Source organism: Arachis hypogaea, chromosome 1, assembly GCF_003086295.3.
Source record: "Arachis hypogaea cultivar Tifrunner chromosome 1, arahy.Tifrunner.gnm2.J5K5, whole genome shotgun sequence".
NCBI lineage: Eukaryota > Viridiplantae > Streptophyta > Magnoliopsida > Fabales > Fabaceae > Arachis > Arachis hypogaea.
The window spans coordinates 8,582,280-8,605,898 of record NC_092036.1 but is presented as its reverse complement, the minus strand read 5'-3'; the positions used below and the strand labels follow the sequence as shown (position 1 = coordinate 8,605,898).

General features: G+C 33.5%; 4 protein-coding genes across 4 annotated transcripts; 1 reads left to right on the top strand and 3 right to left on the bottom strand.

The window, feature by feature from the left end:
• The first annotated feature begins 892 nt into the window (after positions 1-892).
• Positions 893-3,079, top strand: LOC112794548 (protein YCF54, chloroplastic). The gene is made up of 3 exons (XM_025836546.2): positions 893-1,349; positions 1,746-1,978; positions 2,591-3,079. Exons 1-3 carry the CDS (start codon positions 1,083-1,085, stop codon positions 2,781-2,783), a joined length of 693 nt encoding a protein of 230 aa, XP_025692331.1. The 5' UTR covers positions 893-1,082; the 3' UTR covers positions 2,784-3,079.
• Positions 3,080-4,178: 1,099 nt separating this feature from the next.
• Positions 4,179-6,103, bottom strand: LOC112799622 (reticulon-like protein B1). Its single transcript, XM_025841728.1, has 5 exons — positions 5,914-6,103; positions 5,203-5,383; positions 4,792-4,933; positions 4,519-4,588; positions 4,179-4,348 (listed from the first exon to the last, which is right to left on the bottom strand). The coding sequence occupies exons 1-5, from the start codon at positions 6,101-6,103 to the stop codon at positions 4,179-4,181; spliced, it is 753 nt and encodes a 250-aa protein (XP_025697513.1).
• Positions 6,104-7,703: 1,600 nt separating this feature from the next.
• Positions 7,704-13,974, bottom strand: LOC112794521 (uncharacterized). The gene is made up of 21 exons (XM_025836521.2): positions 13,670-13,974; positions 13,483-13,559; positions 13,022-13,099; positions 12,760-12,894; positions 12,608-12,658; positions 12,387-12,527; positions 12,154-12,276; positions 11,950-12,027; positions 11,624-11,713; positions 11,428-11,550; positions 11,070-11,153; positions 10,852-10,950; positions 10,584-10,769; positions 9,941-10,016; positions 9,698-9,801; positions 9,355-9,614; positions 9,142-9,228; positions 8,832-9,062; positions 8,605-8,683; positions 8,421-8,484; positions 7,704-8,071 (listed from the first exon to the last, which is right to left on the bottom strand). Exons 1-21 carry the CDS (start codon positions 13,758-13,760, stop codon positions 7,962-7,964), a joined length of 2,367 nt encoding a protein of 788 aa, XP_025692306.1. The 5' UTR covers positions 13,761-13,974; the 3' UTR covers positions 7,704-7,961.
• Positions 13,975-15,359: 1,385 nt separating this feature from the next.
• On the bottom strand, positions 15,360-18,004 carry LOC112794512 (NAD(P)H-quinone oxidoreductase subunit N, chloroplastic). Its single transcript, XM_025836513.2, has 4 exons — positions 17,323-18,004; positions 16,789-16,905; positions 16,508-16,593; positions 15,360-15,712 (listed from the first exon to the last, which is right to left on the bottom strand). The coding sequence occupies exons 1-4, from the start codon at positions 17,749-17,751 to the stop codon at positions 15,652-15,654; spliced, it is 693 nt and encodes a 230-aa protein (XP_025692298.1). The 5' UTR covers positions 17,752-18,004; the 3' UTR covers positions 15,360-15,651.
• Positions 18,005-23,619: the final 5,615 nt, after the last annotated feature.

The window sequence follows — 23,619 nt, the reverse complement described above, 5'->3', positions numbered from 1 at the left end:
ATATTTTTATTAATTGATAACAGATATTAATTTGATTAATTTTTTATCAAAATATATATTAGAAATTAATTTATTATTAAAAATAAAATATTTAACTGAATTTTTAAAACTAATTCTATGTATTATTCTTTAAATAAAATGTAAAAATTATAATTTAAAAATGAAAAAGTATAGGTAGACAATGAAAATATTAAAAATGTAAACAATGAATCATTTCATTTACTAAGTTGCGGATGATTATCTAAATTAAGATTAGATAGGTAATTTAGAGTGTAGTGGTTATTTGATGGTGTTCATGTTCAAAAGTCATTTTTTACAAAGATAGGAGACTCGAACCCGCAACTCTTAATTGAGTATGGGAGACTATACCAAACATAGCATTACTCTTAAAATACATATAGTTATTTATTAATAGAAACGATAGTTTTCTATTGTCTAATAAATTTTTATAAATTGAAATAAAAATTACTAGCAAATATCAGTAAAATAAAAATTAAATGGTTAATCTCATTGGACATTAGTACATTAACACTGAACTAATGAAATTAAATAATGTATATTCAAGTTTTTATGAACAATTAATAAATATAAAAAACTAAATAAATTAATTATAATAATTTAATATATTATAATTTGTTAGGTTAATAATAAAAAATTATATTATAATATTAATAATAAGTATAAATTATTTATATATTTTATAAAATTAATAAAATTAAATAATAATTAATTTATATTAATATTAATAATTTATAAAATTTGCTTAAAAACAATTGTACATGAGTTTACTACTATTAATAATAATAATAATAATAATAATAATAATTTTGATGAAAAGAAAAGGAAAAAAAAAACTAAAGCAATTAAATATTAGAAAAGGGTGTTTAGGATTGAGAGATAACTAGATAAGATTGTGTTTGATATCTTTAGAACTTGGTTCCACTGTCCTTTTGCCAGTTGCCATTCCTCTGAAAGGGGAGATTCACTTCCTCACTCTCACTCTTCTCTATGCTTCTTTCTTCTATGTCTCAATAACCTCACTCTTCATCTCTAGAGACACCAAACAAGATTATCATCATTTGATGTTGGGTATGGCCACTTTAACTTTGGGTTCATCAACTGCATTGGTAGTTGCTAAGACCCAACCTCACCATGCCACTATCAATGGCAACAAGTTGTTAGCAACCAGAAACCAAACCCTTCATATGCCTTTGCTTCCTTCTTCTTCAGCTAACCCAAAAAATTGCAACTTGTTCTTACCCTTAAACAAAAATTCAACTAGACCCTTTACCACTGCTGTTGCATCTGTTGATTCTGACCAGCTCAGTTCTTCTGATCCTCCCAGCAAGGTTCTATTTTGCTCAACCCCATTTTAGAATTTGTGTCAATTTTTACTTTTGTTGCAGGTTCCTTTTTTTTTTCTTTTTCTTTTCTCAGTTGATTGAATGTTGATTGGTTAAGTCATTCATGTTACTTGTCTAATAAAAAGAACAAAACAAATTCTAGTGCGTGAATGCTGATTGGTTTGTTACATATTTTAATCCAAATAGTAGAGAGATTAGAAAAGTTTGATTTTTTAGGAACTATGGCCATGCTATGAGAATAAGCTTGTCCTGAAAGAAAAAGGTTTGTCCGTTGTTGATGATTTATATAAGCATGTGATTCATGTCACAATTTCTAATTTGAGGTCTTGTTTTTTATGGTAATTCGTTTATTTATTTTATGTTTTTGGATCATCTTTGCAGAATGAAGCCAACAAGTACTATTTTCTTGTTGCCAATGCAAAGTTTATGCTGGATGAGGAGGAGCATTTCAAAGAACAGTTATTCGAACGGCTCCGTCTCTTTGGAGAGCGAAACATAGAACAGGATTTCTGGCTTGTCATTGAGCCTAAGTTCTTGGACAAATTCCCGGATATCACCAAGAGGTTACGCAGACCTGCGGTTGCTCTTGTGTCGACCAATGGCCCCTGGATCACGTAAGAGCAACATTGAGTTTAAATTTTCCGTTTATTGATTCAACAATTACTCTTAATAGTAGAATATACGAAATTCTAATGGCTCATTGATGCTTGGAATGGCTGTTATAAACAATGAAAGAGTGGAATTTTCCTGTGATCCTCCTTAGGATCCATGGAAGTTTATGTTTGGGTGTTTCTTTTACAGTGCAAGCTGCCTTTATCAGAAGGAAGGCATTACTTCCTTTCCCAAAAGATGAGGAAATCGTGTTTTGGCTTGGAATTCATTTTTTTCCATTGGCCTAGAAAATCAAATGGGCTGAAAATGTGTGTGTATGTGTTTTAGTCAGTTGTTGAGTGTAGAAATAGATTTTTGTGTAGTAGGCATAAATTTCGACTAAACACTAGCGTTGTTTGATCCATGTAGCCGAACCTATTTAGTAGGAGAAGGCTTGGTTGATTGTTTTTCCCTACTTTTGGTGTTAGGGTCCAGCTGAAATGAGCTCGACCCTTTTGAATTAACAATGATGTCTGCGAAAAGAATTGCATGTTAAACAAAATTGCTTCAGTGTAAAAGCCGATTTTCCATGTTTTAGACAAGTTGTAACTATGTATCCCTGCATGTTCTAACAGATTCATGAAGTTAAGACTGGACCGAGTTTTAACAGAAAGTTTTGTAGCCGAGAGCCTGGAAGAAGCACTAGCCTCCAATCCTACTAATCTGGAGTTTGAGAAGCCTGAAAAATGGGTGGCGCCGTATCGCAAGTATGAGTTTGGATGGTGGGAGCCCTTTTTGCCTTTTGCACAGAAAGAGGTGACATCTTAAGATATTTTCTCGCTTTACTCCGGTACTTAGTGTTAGTAAATCTTTTCTCTGAGGATTTTTGTTCATGTATAACTGGATGGTAGTTGAAGACTTGAAGTTGGTTAAATTCGCTTTAAATTTTGCAAGTGTATTTATATGAAATTCATGTGTTTCCCTTTAGGATCTAGTTCTAGGAACTGCATTATCTTGCGTAAATGAGTAAATTATATATATTATTATAAATTCAGTGTTCTCTTTTGTAAGAATTGTATAATTCCTTCACCTTCCTTTAAATGCATACTTCTATCTTATGCTGATATGCTGTCCTATCACAACATCCAATACTCCTTCAGTTTAATCATTTTAAGGGTCTTGTGAACAAGTGTGCTAAGGGCACTCTTTAAGGATCAAAAGTGGAGATTTTTTGTTGAGAAAGTAAAAAATTTTAGGGTGCATTTGATTTACGTTTTCATTATCTATTTTCAGGGTTTTGCGAAGAAAAAAGAGAAAACAATGAAAACAATAAAATCCTGTTTTTGCATCCTGTTTCGCTTTTTTCTTCGCCACATGACATTGGATGCATAAAGAACTTAAAAAAAAAAAAAAGAAACATCTTTTGGATCTTTAAAGCTTGTCTGCCATATTACATGATGTACCTTTTCATTACTGAAAGTAAGTTCATAATCTGAAACATGCTGAAAATTTTCTCAATTATAGTGAAGTTATGCATCAAATTAAAGAAGAGGACACCACTAAGAACAATGTTTGTTATGCTGCATTTCTTAAAGGTTGTGGTGTGATCTTCTATTAAATTCTTCTTCCCTTCCATGTTCTGCATTATACTTCTTCAACTATAATCTGCCATCAGTTATGGTCCACTTCGGAGCGGTTGTTAATTGCATTCTTCAACCATAGACCATAGTTTATGGTTCAGTTTCTTGGTGATCAGAAATATAGGCCTTTACTAGTTGTTACTAGCTGTGACATTCTCAATTTAAACCCTGCATTCTGAATTACAATTCAAAATTGGTCATTAGTTATTGTTCCAAAGATCTCATGACTTATTCTCCAATCCAATACTATCATTTTTATCTCATGTAGAATCTTTCTTTTTTGGTTTCTGTTTTCATTTCCTTACTTTTAGTTTTAAGAGTGAAAAAGGCGACATTGTTGGAAATGAAAACAGAAACCAAATACACTCATGATTTATCATAAACCTCTCTATACATAAATTCTTTTGGTACATATATTGACACTTGATATCAGCATTTATGAACAAACTTAACTTGAGGGGTCTGCATGTTTGGCATAAATTATATCGATTTTCGTCGAGGTTAAACAAATTTACACTATATTTTTCTATTTGTAAAAGTATATAAAGAAATTGAAGTTATATGACATCTTATTTTTTACCTCTTATTCTGGACTAATACAGCCCTCATGTAAGTGTTGGGAGTATCCAAAGTACTTTTTCATTAACTCTGCATATTTAATATTCAATTCAAGCATTGCTTTGCGAATAAGAATGTCAACAATGTCTTCAGTTCTTTCATATGCTGCTGGAACTATCAGCAACATCACTGTCCCTACACAAAAATAAAAACAAAGACAAAGAAAAAAGATAAGCAGAGATTATTGCTGATATACTGATAGAGTAACTTGCATATCAAAAGGAATCATAAGAGAACAATGGTGATTTGAAATAACATTATTTGGATACTCATGAATCCATGATGTCAATAAATGTAGTGCTTACCAATGTAGAGGAGAGTTGGAGCACTTAAGAAACTATCAACAATGGAGATAGCTCCCAATGTCACTGTAACCTGCAAATTACTTTCTTGTCAAAGAAGATACCGAGTGACATTCCGGCATCAGAAAATTCTTTATTGTACTTGCAACCAATAAGAGAATGTTGTTTAAGATAAAAGTTTAAATCAGCATTAACATATGTCTTAAAATGTCATTAGCATGACAGAAAAAATAATAACAGTAAGGAAAGCTTAAAAGGGTGATGAAAGAAAGAGACCAATAGAAATGTCTTCAAATCATGTCCAGAAGCTAGGAGTCCAAATGTTGTGAGTAATTGGTTAAGTAGGTGTGTGATTGAAATAGCAGTATGAACTACCAACCCTTCTGATAGGATGAAGCTTGATGATCTAGGTGATGATCTGTATTGAAAAATAAACTAACATTATCACTTAGTGTAGTTTTATGATCTAACAAAATGTGCAGAAGAAAGCAAACCTGATGAATTACCCAAACAATGTTCTACTGAAATCTGATCATATTTAAGAGCAAGTATAATAATTTTTTCAAAATAAGATATATTAAAAGAGAATAATTATTTTAAAACAAGAACTAAAATTGGTTTAGATTGAGAAATCTTTAGCTAAATAGAACAGTTGAATATATATTGATAAGATTGAATGAAACTTACATGTTGATGAAGGAGGTTAAGTGTGACCAAAGAAAGAGCATTGCCAATAGGAGTATAAGAGAGTCACAAGTGAAACTAAGCAAGGTGTAATCCATCTTCACATAGAATAACAACAACAAAGTTACACCAACAATAACACTTGTTGAGATACTCTTCTTTCTCCATAGGATAACATCAGCAACTAAACCCACAAAAGCACAAGTTTGTCATTAATTTCATCACAATTTCAACAATAAACACAAATTCAAAACTAGCAAATGAGTTAAACTCGAAAATGTTTTTTAAGATTGGCTACGTATACTAAAATAGTCTCCGAAATCTCAATTGTACCAATTACGTCTCTGAGATTGGCAGAGATTGGCAAAAGTGAAACATATCAAGTCCTTAGTACCTTTTCCATCAAGTAACTCGTCACGCAGTTAAAGACTAACGTGGTATACTTTTGCTGATTTTAAGGACATAATTAGTACAATTGGGATCTCAAGGACTATTTTAATACACGCAGCCAATACGAGGGACCACTTTAAAGTTTAATTCCTAAAAAACATACCGTAATAAATTATGATACAAATAATAATAAAGAGTCTAACAAGAAAATTAGTAACAAGTACTATATGATCTTAATCTAAGATGAGAAGCTGTTCTATTTGTTCTTATACTCTAAGAGAGAGTTCTATTAGATTCAATGCAAAGACGCACAAGAGAATATACCTTTTCCGGAGCCTAGAATGACATGGAGTGGCCGTTTCCGGCCGAACAAACGTCTCCTAGAGGCCGAGAGCAACACGTAGTGCTCGAAATCAGAGTCGAATTCCGAGTCATGATTGATATCATCATTATAATCTCTGCTACCAAGAAAATCTCTATCTGCAATATCCATGAAATCCGTTTCTTGAACCATAATTTATCCTCCTTTATTTGTTCTCCTATGTACCTTAGATCTCTCCTCCAATGTTACAAAAAAATACAGCAAAACCTGTAAAGAAAAGTATATAAATAAATAAATGACATCACCTATGAAAACAACATAGAATAGTTTAATAACAATATGTATATATATATATATATATATATAAACAAAGATAATCAAATCATAATGGTATCATATGCATAAACATTAATAAATTTGCTGGGTTGAATGATGAAGGGTAGAGAAGAATAGAGATTAACATTATTAACAATTTAGTAGTTTGGTGATATTTTAGATCATTTAATGGGAGAGATCTCTGCCTTGTAGATCAGCAAAAAGCAACAAATCTCAGGAAAACTGAGCTTGAACCCCCAATGTTGTCACGTAAGCAACTATGATTTTGATGAAATTAACATACTTGAAATTGGTTATAGTAGTAAAATGACATATAGATTTGTGTAACTGATCAAAGAAAATTTTGTATTTATCCTCAAACATTTAACATTTTCTATCATATTACAAATTTTTAAGGTGGTATATGCTTAAAAACTTATTTCTTTGTATTACGGATTAGAATTCTTATTTTTCCATTTTATATTCTTAAGTTTAAATGTTAATGCTATTATCTTTATAATAAGGGTGGTTAAACTATAAAACATATTTTATTATCTTCCTTTATTCACTTTTACTTAACTTTACTATATAAATCACATTACACCCGTTATTCTCTTCTATTTTTCCTATTTTCAATTATAATCACATTGTTCTCATTAGTTTGACACAGGCATGTGTCTATATATAAATGTTATTTGTCAACCACATCTCTTTTTTTTTTTACGATTTAATTTGCATTCTTTTTCATAATTTGTTATAATGGTGGTTATTAGTCCTATAACTACTTTAAACTGAAAATTTTTATGCAGTGTCAAGATTCATAACAAATAGTAAAATTAAAAAATTAGATAATTAAAACTTTTAAAAATATTAAGCCATTTATACTTGCGTTGCATGTGATACTTCTCTTTTGCACTATTTACATATAGCATGTATAGGTCGCTTTATATATCTTCATAATCTACTTTTAAAATTTATCTTTTCCTTTATTTTAAGAGTTTAATTTTAATGCATTAACGTATAAAATATTTCAGTCGTACAATCATTTTATTTTTTTGGATAACCATATACACAGTTAATATAAAAAATAATTATTTTTACTGATATAATATTATATAATTATTAAATGCACGTGTAAAACTATTTTACACTAACAGCACATCAAAATTAAATAAATAAAAAAGATAAAGAAAAATAAAGAAATATACATAAGAATATAGTCCTAAAAATACTAGTCACCACTCTCATGTCAATGCATCATAGGCACATGTCAATTTAATTTTCAAAAGAATTTGGAAATTAATTTTCCAATTACTAAATTGATATTCTACGTATCAAAACCTTTTAATATCAATACAGTACGCAGTAATCCGTAGAGCTGCAACCACAATCTATATTGCAACCTGTTATCGTTTTATATATAATACTACAAAAATAAGAAATGAAATGATCAATTTAAACCAAAGAAACAATATAGTGACATTTAAATAAACTCCCTTCCACTATAGAAAGATATGATACAAAACCGAATCAAATTTTAAACCAAAATCCAAATTCGGAAACATGTTTAAATATATCTGCTCACACACACAAGTGTGCACACAAAAATGGGGACTTAGTAGTCCCAAGAACTGCATCCACCATAGAGGTGAATCTGAACCAGAGCTTCATTCCCAATCATATACAATTGGCTTTCTTCTGAGTACCAAACCCATCATCAAAAAGGGCTCTTCTCTCATAGAGCATAGTGATGGTTGGGCCACCTTGGATATGCACGTTTGAATAGATTCATGCAAATAGTATCACGCTGTTCAAGAACCCCATTCAGAAGGCACTTCATTGCTCCTGAAACAACACAGCAGAATAATGATCACTGTCATTTAACCAAAAATTAAACAAGCTTTGAAGTACAAACTTCATCTACAATGTATCGATCGATTATAACTTATGTGAAATTAGGCGCTCAAGTAAACAATCCTCATAGAACCCCAGGGAAGCATTTCTCCCATAATTCCTATTAATGAATAACAACATATTACAGTGGGGAAATTAAACCAAACACAGTCCATATAATGTGTCACAAACTCACAATTGAGAATCAAGATATAAATACTTTCAACCTATATAACACAATTAGCTTGCCAGGTGGTTTATTAGCAATTGATGGTAAAGGTTTCAAACATAATTAACGTACCATGTGTGCCAACAGGCTCTTTGATCCGTCCACGAAGACCACGCTTTGTATAAAGCTCTACAGGCTGCAATCGCCATAAGAAATCTCATTAGGATGACAATTCACCAGATACATTTTCGGACAGTTACTTTCAATATTCTGCATTATCATTCAAAGAGAATCTGAAGATTCCAGGAACTCTCACCTTAAACCATTTAACATCCTCTGGATTATAGAACATGTGTTTCACGGAGGCTTTGCGTTTTGATACTCTCTGGGGGTAACTGCACCAGGAAAATGATTAATTACTTCCAATCATCATCAAAATGTAAATTCTATCACTGTTGCATTGCAATAACAGCATTTCTTTGGAAAAGGTGTCAATCGCAAAAGTTATCAAATGGTTGATCTTAACAAAAAATATCAACATACCCTGTCAAAATAACCCGTTTAAGGATTATCCTATCGGGATCAATGGACTTAAGTGAGCCAACGGCAACCACAGCAGGTGCTACATCCTCTCCAGTTCTTTTTAAGATGATTGAAGGAAGAGGTGGAAATGATATAGGCGCATAAATTGAAGCAACTGAAAAGCGCCCAGGATGGAGAAACCTCTCCATCTTGTTCTTGTCTGTATTGATATATTCACTAGAGAAAAGTGGCCTGCAAAAAAAATCATTATTACCTATACTGTTTCCTAAGATCTATTAAATGACATGGTTGTTCAAATAGACTACCATACCTGCCAACAAATTGCCGAAACCCAACATGAAATAATAACTCCTCCTTGGATTTGATGGGCAAATCATATGTTTCGTTCTTCTTCACACTACACAACAAAAGTGACATTGGGTTGGTAACATGTCTCTTGAATATTCAGGAATGGTCAATATTCTAGTAGGCCACTAGAAAGCTCCAAGGTCGAAAACAATAGAATGGTCAAGCACCAAAATACCTGAAGTGAAGAACGGATACTTTTGATTCATGCTCAAGCAGGCCACATGCTGTAATCGGGGTTGTCTTTCCAAGTGCACATAATTTTGAAGCAATGGCACTGGGCACTTCCCCGATATGCAGCCTAGCATACGAGCCAACTGGTATACAGTCATCCATGTTTTCTTGCTCCTTTGCTAAAGCTTTAGCAAGAACATGTTTTTGTGTTCTCTTTAAGTTATCAAATTGAAATATTCTGCCATAGTCTTGTGGTAGAGATTCCTGATTTTCATTAAACAAGATCAGATTTTTTTGTTGTTAACTACAATGACTTAAAAAAATTTCTCCAAAATTCATGCACGTACTTTTGGATCCCATGAGGAAGTCCTAAAGGACTTGAGTCCTCGATATTTTGCAAACCGCTTCCTAGCAGGAATATCCATTGGTGTATCCACTTCATCCGGGAATTCTGCATTGAGAAAACTAGTCGGTTATAAGCGACAAACATGCATACAACTTCAGACACAGAAAGACCAACAACTAATCAATTTTGCACCAAAATTGCGATTGCAACAAATAAATACTAAACAGAACAAAAAGAAAAGCACCCTCATCTGCAGCATGTGCTTCTTTAAGTTCCTTAAGTTCATCTTCTATCTTCTCTCTTGTTATATTATCTGCCTCCTGTAAAACAAGAAAAAAATTGAGTGATGATGGTCCACATTAGGATCTATTGTCATCATTTAACCCAAAATTTAAACTAATGGATAGCTTTTGGTTGGATGAACTTCCCACACAATTCACCAGCAGTCTGCAAGTTTACATGATACAACATCATGCTCAAAAATATTTACAGTATCCAACATTGTTTAGTATACAACAGAAGTATCTTAATCAATAAAATTCATTGTACGACCACTTAATAATATATTTGTTCAGCAATTCTTATTTGGACTTTACAAGGAATGCAAAATCCACATAATAATTAGATACAATTGGGCAGTTGGATTGATCCAAGTCATTGTCTATAAATAAATTATCTTCTCTCCTCTTTACATACATGCATTAAAAGAAATGTCTTTTGGAAATTCACAAAAAGTTAAGCAGACAGCCAGCTGGTGACAAGCATTACCATACTAGAACTTCTTACTATATATGTGCACCATATAAACTATAAAGGAGACCAAATCCATATTGATTACATATAAATGAGACAAAGGACAAGACAACCATTTGAGTGATGTGTCTTACCATCATCACTGAATCAATGTCAGTTTCCTCATCAGAATCTCCAAACCTAACCGATGCTCCATCACCATCAAATTCGGTGTACTCTTTTCCTTCTTGACCATCTTCGTTTTGATCCAACACCATACCATCATCTTCGTCATCACCATCTGACTCCTCTGCATCAGAGCCATCAACAATCCATGCAGCCTAAAAACAAAAATAAAATCCAGGGATATTCAGTAAGCAATAATATAAAATAATCTAAAAAATAGTTAAACCAAGTTAGGACCTGATATTCAGAAGTGCCTCGGGGAACAGTCCTCTTTCGTGTCTTCTTTTTCTTAAGATCTTCATCAGCCTTAGCAATTTCAGCCTCTGTTGGCCACGTCTAAGAATATGGAATGATGTCATATCCAAAAAATTGCAAGTTAATACATAAATAGAAGCAAATAAAAAATTACAATTTTTACAAATGAGTAATACTGGAAACAGAATTGCATTATCTACCTGCTCCCCAGCAAGAGGATCAGGTTCATTCTCGACAATTAAAGCTTCCTGTTTTTCAGGATCTGGGGCCAGACAACCAATGACCTAGAACATTAAAAAGGAGGAAAATCCAGGAAGAAGGCAAATAAGCATATATAAATGGTTAAGAAAGAATGAAAGATCTACTTTAAAAAAGGAAGATCACAATATCTTGCATGAATAGCAGCTCTTCTTTTGGATGAAAAAAAGGGCCCGGGATACTGACTATCTCAATCCAAATGAATAAAAAGAAAAGATATTGTTGCACATATTTACATTGACATGTTTGCACCAATGGTTCTTAATCTATTAATTTTGACATAAAGATGGATGTCCATACCTTCACGTCATTCATTTCATCCAAATCCATTGTGTCCTGATTTTTCCTTGAATTCAAAGGAAAAGGGTCCTTAAGAACTTCTATTTTAGACAATTGGAAATCTCCTGCACCTGTTACATGAACCTGACAAAATGAAAGTGAGATGGCAAATAAACCACAGCAATTATAATTGCAAATCCATGACATTGATGGCTACCAATTGATTCACTGAGAGGCTACGAGCACGAAGGTAGCCGGTTAAAAGGAGAGTGCATTTTTCTGAGTTGCCATCAGATGCTGCATCGACCTGTAATTCACGGTATACATTTACTCAATACCAAGAAATCCATGTATACTCATAGCAACAACCAACATCTGAATCAAATTACAAAAGTGGCTAGAAAATATACATTTGATGATAGAGGGTATGAGGTAAGGTAGTTGAGTTAATACTCAACTAGAAAAATATAATGAATAACTCAAAATACGATTAAACAACAACATTAAATCTTTTAAGAAAGACGATCAGCATGAATTCAAAACCTTTTGAGCCATGAGGTAAGGTCGTTGAGCTCTCCAATGGGGAACTTTGAGCCGCTGCTCTTTAAAGAGCCACAAGAACTGCAATTGTAAAAATAGAAGAAATGTTCAGCTTAGACCATCAAAATGAACTTACGTTTGACGATATGTTCAGTATATAGAATTATAAATTCAGAATTTTCTTGGAATAATGGATGAAATCATTACCTTGTGCAGCTCATCCTTGGTATCAGCTGGATAAAACTTACAATCCTCGGGAAATTCAGAGGCGAGACTAGATGTGCATAACTTCTTTAGTTCATTTCTTTGTTTCAGCTCAGTGGGAAGATCCTGGAGGCACAGAATAAAAGTTACCCCTAAATTTTAACAACCAAATAATGTACAAACTCCTGTAAAGAATTACTTCATAAGTTCAGCACATAATATTAGCATTAACTTACTCGAATAAAGACAACCGTGCTTGGTAAGCCAAGAGACCTAAATACAGAAAGGCATTGATCTCCAAATGAATCAATGTAGTAAGAATCAGTCTCTTCAGATAAAGAATTTATCGAGGCCACAAAAGCCAGCAGATCAGCAACCTAAAATACAATGTGAAAAGTGTCAGATATAAGCACATATAGACTCATGGATTAAGATTAAAAAAATTAAACAAAAATACCTTGGCCATTTCCATACATGCCAGTAGATCACCATGAGGTGCTTTGAGTACCTGTAGCATATACCAAAATCAAAATTGATCAATACCACAATATCCTATCCATCACATCATTACTAATTTCTGGGGGAAAAAGGGAAGGAATCCATTATTACTGTAGTTCTAGTCCGGTAATCAGAAGAAGCAACTGTTCCTGACGATACCCCAGAAGACGATTCTTTAGAAAGTAATGACAACAGATCATCATTGAGTGAATCTAAATCCACAGAAGCAGAAAGTCCAAAGAGAACCTGCCATAGTTAAGTATCCATTATACAGTTATTATTGGGGATGGAAGATGGAATACAACAAGCCAAGTTTAAAAAAAACACCAACAAATGTGCAATTCAGTAGGACAGAGTGTACAGTTTCACTCACAATTACTCGAGGAGGACTTCTCGATCCACTGAGCTCTCTCTTTTCTTTCAAAACGGCAGCCCTCTTCCGGTCACGTATCTGTAAATTTAGCACCAAATGAGTGACTTTGGTAAAGAGAGTGTAGTGAGCATGGGAAAACATATACCCAAAAAGTTTTACACAAGCATCAAATATTGAATTGCCACATCAACAGAAACAGTAGTCTTAACCACACACCATCTCAAAAGTAACACTACAAACCCAAGCATTTAATTGGATGATACCTTTATATTGTCAATGTCAATGCATAGCAATTTAAGCACATTGAAAAAACAAACTAATGGCATTATCATCTAATGCATTGTGATTGCAAAGTTACATAATTCCCTAAACCCTAAACTTTAATGGAAAAATAAAAAGCTCAATTTAGAGAAGCCTTGTTCAAATTACAAATTTACAACTATAATTAGAGAAAATAATACCATTTTATTTCGCTGAATTCTTGCGGCACGAGCTCCCTTGCCGACATTGCGCTCAGTTTTGACAACCGCAATTCTATCTAAACAATCCAATTGGGAATCCAAACACAAATCATGGAAAATTAAGAAACCAAAAATAAAAAAAGGGGGATTCACCAACAACAACACATAACAATGAATTATACAAAACCTTTAACAGAGGTTTTATGAACATTGCGAGAATGTTTTGAGGAGAAGCGTGACTTGTGAGCCTTATTGACTTGAACTCGCGACCCTCCCATGGTGGTCGCAGATGCTAGTTTTCACACACAGTGATTCTAGGTTTGAAAGAAAAGCCAAAGTTTGAAGGAGGAAGCAAGTGAACGAAAAACAAAGGACGGCGGCGACGGGCGGTGGTGGACGCACAACGGCGGTGGCGATAGGCGTAAGAGGTTTGGGTATGAGGAGTGGCGGCAACTATCAGTAGGGTTTTAAGAGTTTACGAATGTCACTCCTGTTTTATTAAATATAAATAATTAAATATATTAAAATTTTGTATTTTTTATAAAAATAATTATTTATAACTTTAATATATGAGATAGAGGAATATTAGGAGTCAGTAATTTTGGTACTTTATAATCATCAATTAGTCATCAATAATATTTTTAATTGTGTGAGATTATATCTAATGATAAAAAATCACTCACTTTTTTTTAATAGTTAAATACTGTTCAGAAATCATAAAAGTTGATGATCCCTAAACTTTTTTTATGAGATATTATATTTGAATTAAATTTTAAATAATTAATTTATCACATTATTTTTATTTTTATGGAACTATCAAATATAAAAAGTAATTGCAATTCACATGGTAGAATGTTATCGCAAACGGTTAACTAATTGATGAAAGACAACTTAAATACGTGATTAATTTTAAATTTTTGAAAGATTAATTTGATTACAAAATTTATTTAGACTGCGTTTGTTTTTTAGAATAGGATAAGATAATACATTGAGAACAAGATATAATAAAGGATAAAGATATAAAATTGTGTTCTTGTATCATATTTGGTAATAAATTAGAACAAATTATAAAAATCTAATTTATTTTCATTTTTTTATTCAAAAAATTTAAAATAAAAAATATAATTATAAAAAATTAATAAGAATATTAAAAGAAAAAATAAAAAATAAGTTGTATCTTTTGTTAATATCTTTATATCTTTTCTGTCAGAATAAACACAAAATACATTAATTTAGTATTTCTAGACATATGATCTCTGTTTATGTCACTTCTATCAAATATAATTTTATATGTCTGTATTCCTAACTTAGTGTCCTGTCTTTATAAATAAATACAATATGGAGACTTAATTCGATTTCTGTCTCTTAAACTAAGATATTGAGTCATAAAGATTCTTCAATTAGTTTTCAGTTTTTTTTATTGGTTTGTTGCCAATTGATTTTTACATGAACAAAAATAATCGATCTATTGGTTCTTATTTGATTTGGAACTGACTAATTTAGTTAGATTTTCAAAATCATAGCTGAAATTGAGAGAAAAAATTAGAATAAAATCCACGTGATTTCCAATATTACAACATCATAATTATAGTTGATTAAACATAATTATTGCATATAATTTTATAGCTCGTCCTTTTTTTGGTGACTATTATAGCTCATCCATTTGTACCACCACCCTTCAATCTTCACATTTGAGGTGCAAAAAATTTTTCTTTTAGTTTTCTACGGTATTCTCCAACCCGGCAGGTCAATAACTAATCTATCGCAGTACGAAGCTCCATTTAAAGGTTTGTCGTTGGCCAATAAGTTATTGCATGCACAAGGCGAGATTCGAATCCGACACTTGTTTAAGCAGACTAGTGAACTAATCCTCACAATTGCAAAATAATTTGTTTTATACTTTTATCATTCATAAATGTGCACGTTACTTAATTACATGAAAAATGTTGGTAGTAAATGGGCATACTCAATGAATACATAATGTTTAGAAGAACATGTATTAAACCTTATTAATTAAGAATGATTGTGGAAGATTTAATTATATGTACAAGGAACTTCACTGTCCCTATATCCTTTTGTGTAGTGCCTTGAGTTCTTCAACCTTGAAGCCAAATTGATATGAATAATATATTGGAATCTTGAAAAGTTGGAAAATCATGATTAGCAATATCAATCTTCAGAGGCTGTTAAGCCAGCAATTTCTTTAAGTGGCTTCCACATAAACTTTCTCCTAATCATTGACACAAACATGAAAAGTTAAGCAAATTCAATTCCTAGGAAACAATTTTTGCAGCAACAAGCATGGCAATTTCTAAAGAAATCATCTAATCAAGAAAAAAGTTTAAAATTGAAAAACTTATCAGGATAAAAAATGACTACACCTTATTCCTCAAATTAGAATTGGCTACTTTAATCAAATAATATCACACTTGTCGTATAAATAACAAAAAGAAGGATAACAATATATGAATATTTAAAAGTGAGAGTCAATTAAATGCTTAACAAAATCCAATAATAAAGGTTTATAATTCAACTATAGAAAAACATGTCAAATTCTAAGAGTAAGCATGAATTAAAATCATTTAGGGTGTGTCTGGTTTATGTTTTTTCTATTTTTATTTTTAATATTTTATGTCTTTAAAATTTTATGAAGAAAAATAATAATAAAATTATGTTTTCTATTTTTACTTCTTGTTTTTTTTTTTACCAAATTTAAAATATAAAATATTAAAAATAAAAAAATAAACTCTTAAAATATGTTTGTTTTACGTTTTCATTTTTAATATTTTCTATTTTAAAAAATTTGTTAAGAAAAAAAAGAGTAAAAACATTAAAATTTTATTTTTTATTTTTTACATCATACTGTCTCTTTTTTCTTCGTAAAATTCTAAAAATAGAAAATTTTAAAAAATAAAAATACAAACCAACCACACTCTAAGTTTCAAAAAGTGTTTCTTATTTTCTATGAAAAAATAGCCTATATAACGAGTAAATAATTAAAAAAAATGAAAATTGGAAATCCTACCAGTTTCCACATTCAGCAATGACTCTCACATTAGGGCGAAGAGTTGGGAGCAGAGCAAGGAACTGCAATTCTGCCTTGGAGAGAACCTGTTATAGCCAAAAACTAAATTCACATAGAGAATTTCTTAATGGAGCTTGGAACACCATGTGCAACTATATATTATACTTGAAGCTATTAAGAATAGGTCATCATCTCTTAACAAAATCTTTCTTTCTTTTTTTTTTACACAAATATATAAAGGGGTATATTAACATGAATAAAACTGTTAGAATAATCCACACCTTAGCTTCAATTATCCACACAACTAGTCCTTTGGCCTTTGGTGGAAGTGCTTGTAATCTGTAATCAACTTCTGGTGGGAAATACCATCTTGCTATTGGTTGCTTCCCAATATGAGGCTAAACATTCATATCCAATATCAACATTAAAGAAAATATTAAATCAAACACATTTTCAACTTTGACGTAAAAGAATATCAAAATTCTAGTGTAAGTTATAGACATGTGTTATATTAGGCAGTTTAATTTTTCGTATCAAATTATCTAAACATTTTCACCTATTATTTTCACATGTTAATTAATAATAATATCGTACAGGTGTATATCAATTGTAATTTTTTTGTCACAAAATTCGTGATTATAATCATAACTATAAGTATAAAATAAAGACGAAGAAAGTCTTCATATAAAGATGTTAGTTAAAAATCATTGGATGAATTGATATATTTGACAAAATTATTATCTTACGACTCTAAATTAACAACTTCGTATAAAGATAATTGTACGTGAGTTTCTACAAAAAAATAAAACACTTACCGGACAAACCGGGTAAACCTTGGTGAGGGTGGTTTCAGGGTCGCCAAGGCCGCGAGCCGAGAGGTCAAGAAAGTAGTAGCCTTGTCGCCGGAGCCGGGACAAGTACCGGCCTTCATAACCACCTTCATGAGGAGAGTAAATTGCAAGTGCTTTGTGTTCTTCAACATCTGAAAGCCACTTTCCAAGATCAAGCTTCAACAAGTCCCCTCCTATGAAGTCCTCTATACCAATTCCATTACTATTACTACTACATTTCACACCAAAATTTACCATTTTGCCCTTGTTGCCAACTCCACCGTGTTTTCTTCCTCTCCAACAACAACCCATCATCACCCCAACGGTGTTATCATGAAATTTGGACATTGTAACATTGAAACATTTAGGTCCTCCATAACCATAATAACTCAAGCTAGCAACACTGCCTAACATTTTTGTGCTAAAGATAAATAATTAATTTCCTTTTTCAATGGGGGTTGAGAACCATTGTGTTTTTTTCTCGGTGTGATGTAACATGAAAGAGAAAATATATATTATTGGTTAGAAGAACAAGAGTTTATGGCAAGATTATATATGGTGTGTGGTGTATGGTGTAGAAATGAGATAAAGTGATCAATGGCAGTGGATTTTTGTCTTTAGTGAGTTGTAACCTTTAATTTGATTGTAGATGGAGCCTGGCTTCTTTGTGAATCCTTATTCCCTGCCATTTATTTTCTCGGATGGAAAATAATAATAATAATAATAATAATAATAATATATATTATTATTATTATTATTATTATTATTATTCGGAAATTGGAGTATTAGTTTATAAATTATTATTTTTTTAGTACTTATACTTTTAGGATTTTTTTATATAAATTAAATAAATGTATTATTTACGGATATAAATAATTTTCAGCATTTTTACCAAATCGCATCGTATTACTTGTTTTGTTTACACGGTAAACGAGTTAATTTTGAACGTGTAAACGAAATAAGGTTGAAACTGTGGCGGCCGTATGACGTTTGCACACGTGTTGTGTAATACTCCTATTTCGTTTGTAGTGTAAACGAAATACATTCAACATTAACTCGTTAACAATGTAAACGAATAAGAGTAAGAACGCCTATATATATGAGTTTCGTTCACAGCACCACCAAAACTAAAAAACCTTTCATTTCCTTCACTTTTCTCCCATTTTATCCTTCTGTGATCAAACCTACGAGTCACCTAAAGATTATGGTGCGCGTCGATCAGCCTAATGTGGACATTAATAGGCTGAACGCCATGTGACACGTTATCGGAGCAAAAGACTTTGAGGTTAGTCTTGTTCTTCATTTAATATTTATGTTAAACATGAAATATGTTGCCATATTAGTTCTATACTAAGTTCAATAAAAATAGTATGCAATAGATATTAGTTCTAGCAATATATTATTGTAAGTGGTTTGAAAGATCTAGTACGATGTTAAAGTAATTTGATAGAATTTGGTAGGTAAAAATTTATTTGAGTTTGTTTTTAATAACCTTAGTTATAAAAAAAGGTTACTTAGATATATTGAAAAACTTAATTACGTATGAATATGTATCTTATAAATTAGATGAAAAATGGACGATGTTATTATTTGTTTAAGTGATTATATTTGTTTACTTTAAATTACATAGACGTTCATCAATTTAGTTACTAAATTTTTATTTAGATATTTTAGATTAAATTTAATTATTAGACGTTTGCCAATCTAGGTACGATTCCGTAATAGCCCATACTATTCGCTAGTATCATATTGTCCGCTTTGGCGCACAAGGCCTCACGGTTTTGCCTTTGATGATAGGGATGATAGCCGAAACTCTCCACACTCACACGTCAAAACGCGTCATGCTAGGAAGAGGTATTCACACCCTTATAAGGCATACTTCGTTCCCCTCCACAACCGATGTGGGACCTTACAATCCACCCCCCTAAGGGAGTCCAGCGCTCTCGCTGGCACATCGATCCGGACTCCGACTCTGATACCATCTGTAATAGTTCAGGCCACCCGCTAGCACGATATTGTCCACTTTGGCGCATAAGGCCTCACGGTTTTGCTTTTGACGATAGAGATGATAGCCGAAGCGCAGCCTCCCACACTCACTCGTCAAAGCACGTCATGTTAGGAAGAGGTATCCACACTTTTATAAGGCATGCTTCGTCCCTTTTCCAACCGATGTGGGACCTTACAGTTTCTGTATTTAGATTTTTTATTTAAATTTAATTATATACACGTTTATTGATTTAGTTATGCATTCAATAAGTAATCTTTTTTTATTTAAAAGATTTGAAAGTGCATATTACATGTATGTTTAGTTATTTATTAACTTCATTTAATAATTTAGTTATGTAAACGTGTGTTGGTTGGACAAAATTTTTTAAGGTTAAGTTAAAATAATAATTAAGTTAATTTATTCTAAATAAATAAATTATTAGAATTATCTAATATGAGGTTTTTATAACTCTATAGGTTGACAGACTCCTGATATTAAGTTTTTATTGTTTACCAGCTGGGTCGTCTACTTCTGCCCATGAGAGTTAGCCACAGACTCCCACCACCAGATGCCATTCTTCCCTATCTGAGGAAGGTTGGATTTGGCGACGCAGTGCCACTGAGAAACTTTGTATTCGACAACTCGATAATCACAGCGTTTGTTGAGCGCTGGCGTCCAAAGACCCACACCTTTCTCATGTCGTGGAGTAAGTGCACGATCACACTCCAGGACGTTGCCTACCATCTCGGGATGCGAGTTAACGGTGAGCCCGTTGGTAGTTGCTTTCGCGACTTCCAGACTTGGTACCACACCGGGGCTTGGGAGTTGGTCGAGTGTTTACTTGGTGCCAAGCCTCTTGCAGTAGTGCAGCAAGGAGCGCAGAGGAGAGAGGCTTTCTCGCTGAAGCTTACATGGCTTCAGAAACAGGTCCGACAGATGCCACTGGTTACCACTGATCCGGACACCTTGCGATAGAATGCAAGGTGCTACATCATGTTGATGATTGGGGGATACCTACTGACTGATAAGTCCAACAACACGGTCCATCTCTGTTGGCTCCTGCTGTTAGATGTTTTCTAGAGGTGTCGTTCCTTGTCCTGGGGTTCGGCAGTGCTGGCATGGACATACCATTTCCTGTACAGTGCGGCCCACCGCCACACCACAGACATCGCGGGGTGCACTTTTCTGTCGTATTACTTATTTTGTTTACACCGTAAATGAATTAATTTGAATGTATTTCATTTATACAATAAACAAAATAACCACGCCTCAGTATGTCAGTCTTATTTCGTTTACACTATAAATGAATTACGTTCAAAATTAATTCGTTTTGCAGTGTAAACAAAATAAGTAATACGATGCAATTTGGTAAAAACGCTGGAAATTATTTATATCTGTAAATAATACATTTATTTAATTTATATAAAAAAAATACGGTGCCTTCGATTTATTTGTATTGTTTAATTTTTTTTATAAATGATCCAAAAATCAAACGGTATGATTTGTATTTTTGAAAATAAAAAAATTTCAATATTGAAATCGGACCATCCAATTTTTGTTTTCAAATTAAAAAAAAATTAAAAGTACAAATCAGACCTTTCGATTTATGGTTTATTTTTCCAATTCAAACAAATCAGACATTTTGATTTGATTAATATCAATTTAAAAAAAATAACACCATGTCAAAAAGACCAATAACAACGTATTATACATATATTTAATTAATATAAAAAAATAGCCTCGAATCAAGAGAGGCACAGGCTTTTTTTACTGAAATGTGCATGGAAAATCTTTAATTTTCATTATACGCACAGTTTGAAACTCCTCCTCAAATACGCACAGCCATTTCGCAACGGTCAGCCACAAAATGGATAGAGGAACCATCTCAAGATTGGTGAGTACGAAATGGAGTATGCCGTCTGACACAGGTCATTCCTTGTGCATCAGCCACGAAATAGGAGACCTCAGCTATGACACACACGAAATGGTGAAGCTCGGGTATGACGCACACGAAATGGCCAACTCAGTGGAGGCACACACGAAATGGACCATTTCGCTTATGGCAGGCACGAAATAGCTGCGCGTCAGTGAAGGCAGCAACTCCCAGTAGTGACAGTTCCCTTACGAACATGCAGTGAGTAGTTTGGGAGGCAATTTATTGTAGTGTTGTGGGTGAAGCAATATAAAAGGGGGTGAAGGGGAGGGGACCAATTCAAAGGGTAGGAAACAGGAGAAAGTAGTGGGGTTTAGTGTGTTGTTGTGTTTGTGGTGGGGGAAAAAATTTTTTATGGTGGAGAAATTTTTTTTTAATTCATAAAAATGAGTAGTAGTGGAATTAATGTGGAAGAAAACCTTAATAGGTTGGATGAATTTCATATTTTTGCATATTTACATGTGAAGGTGAGTTTTTTTTTATAAATTAGTAAATTTTTTTAATGATTATAACAATTGTTGTAAATTGAATAATTGTGTGTTGATGCTTTTCTATTTCAGCCGGCACGTGTGTTGACTCTGCATGACACACTAGTCGATGTTTTTACTTCAGATGAAGCAGATCCTAGTATAGAGATTAGGAGGCAGATGCTTAAACCGTATCTAAGAAGAGTCAGATTCTATTATGCTTCTTTGATAAAGCGTTTTGAATACGACAACTCATTGATTAGTACTCTTGTGGAAAGATTCCATCCTGAGACCCACACATTCCACCTTCCATGGAGTGAGTGCACTATTACTCTGGAGGATGTTGCTATGCAATTGGGTTTACCAATCGACGGTAAGCCAATGAGCGGCATTCTAAGGTCTTGGAGTAAGTTCCACTAGAGGGATATTTGGCAATGGTGTGAGGAACTCCTTGCTGAAGTTCCTGATGGACATGTTGGGACCACGAAGTATAATATAAAGTTGAAGTGGCTCAAGAGTAGACTCCAACAGTTGCCTCTTGACTCTCCCAAGGGCGCTGTCGTACGATATTTACGTTGTTACATTATGTATTTATTGGGTGGCGTTTTTCTTCCTGATAAGGCGAACAACACGGTTTAGGTTCATTATCTTCCTCTCTTGGCCAACTATGACGCCATTATTACATATAGTTGGGGAAGTGTCGTTCTGTGTTGGTTGTATAGAGCCATGTGCCTAGCGACTGATTATAACATTGAGGGAATGTCTGGCTGTCATACATTGCTGATGTCTTGGATATACTTCAGGCTTCCTTTCTGGGCACCGGACGTCACGAGCCCATATACGTTTCCGTTAGCTACAAGGTAATATATTATGTTACATAACATCCGTAAGGATGACTTCTGTGTTATTTCATGTCCGTCAGAATTTAAATGTGGTTATGTTCATCATGTTTCTTTATAGGTGGGTGGGTAAGAGAGGAAAGAATGACAACACCGAGCAACGCTTGCAAAGGCACCGTCTGAAATTGGACACTCTGAAGGTGGATGAGATAATTATTCTCACTGTTTGTTAGAGCATGTTTTTGTTTTCTCCAGGAAGATTCGTTTAACTTTTTTTTACGTTTGGTTTTGGCAGTTTACGTGGATGCTGTACAGGGATGCACGTATTCTGTCGAGGGTGCCTGCGGAGTTTCTTGGAGCCCCACATGGTGATTTCTATACTGCGGTCGTCCCACTGATTTTGTTTCGATGGATCGAGATTGTTAACATCGATAGAGTGATGCGGAAATTCGGTGGCAAACAAGGTCCACCGAATCCTCCGTTAAACATCGACACCTTCCATCGCCAATCGTCTCGCAACGACGATGGATGGTGGCCCATCTGCCTCCAGACATGGTTTGAAGTGTGGGAAAACCGACGGACTAAATCATACTAGCTATAGATTAATCATGCAGATACCTTATACCCCAGTCGTGATTATTATAGGTGGTATTGTGCGAGGAAAAAGAGGGTTTTGTCATCTCCGGATGTGTTTTACGACCCCTGAGGTGATGACATTCCGCAAGGGGCCCCGGCAGAATATGGGAGAGCCCCAGTCGTTCACCTACCCGTAGTTCCACAGGATAGAAGGCGCCATCGTGCGCGACGAGGCAGACATCATGCTACCCAAGATGATGACATGCACGAGCCAGATTTTTCACTTCAAGATCTTGGGATCAACACGAGTGTCCACCAGCGGTGACGCATTTTCCAGGAGATGTCTACTGTCCGCAGCCGTTCGTGGTAGACGACCCCTTTCAGTCATCCACCATGCATCAGTATATGCCGTATCATAGTACATACGAGGAGGGAGGTTCATCTCAGGGGGCGGTACACAGGATCTGATTGATTCTATGG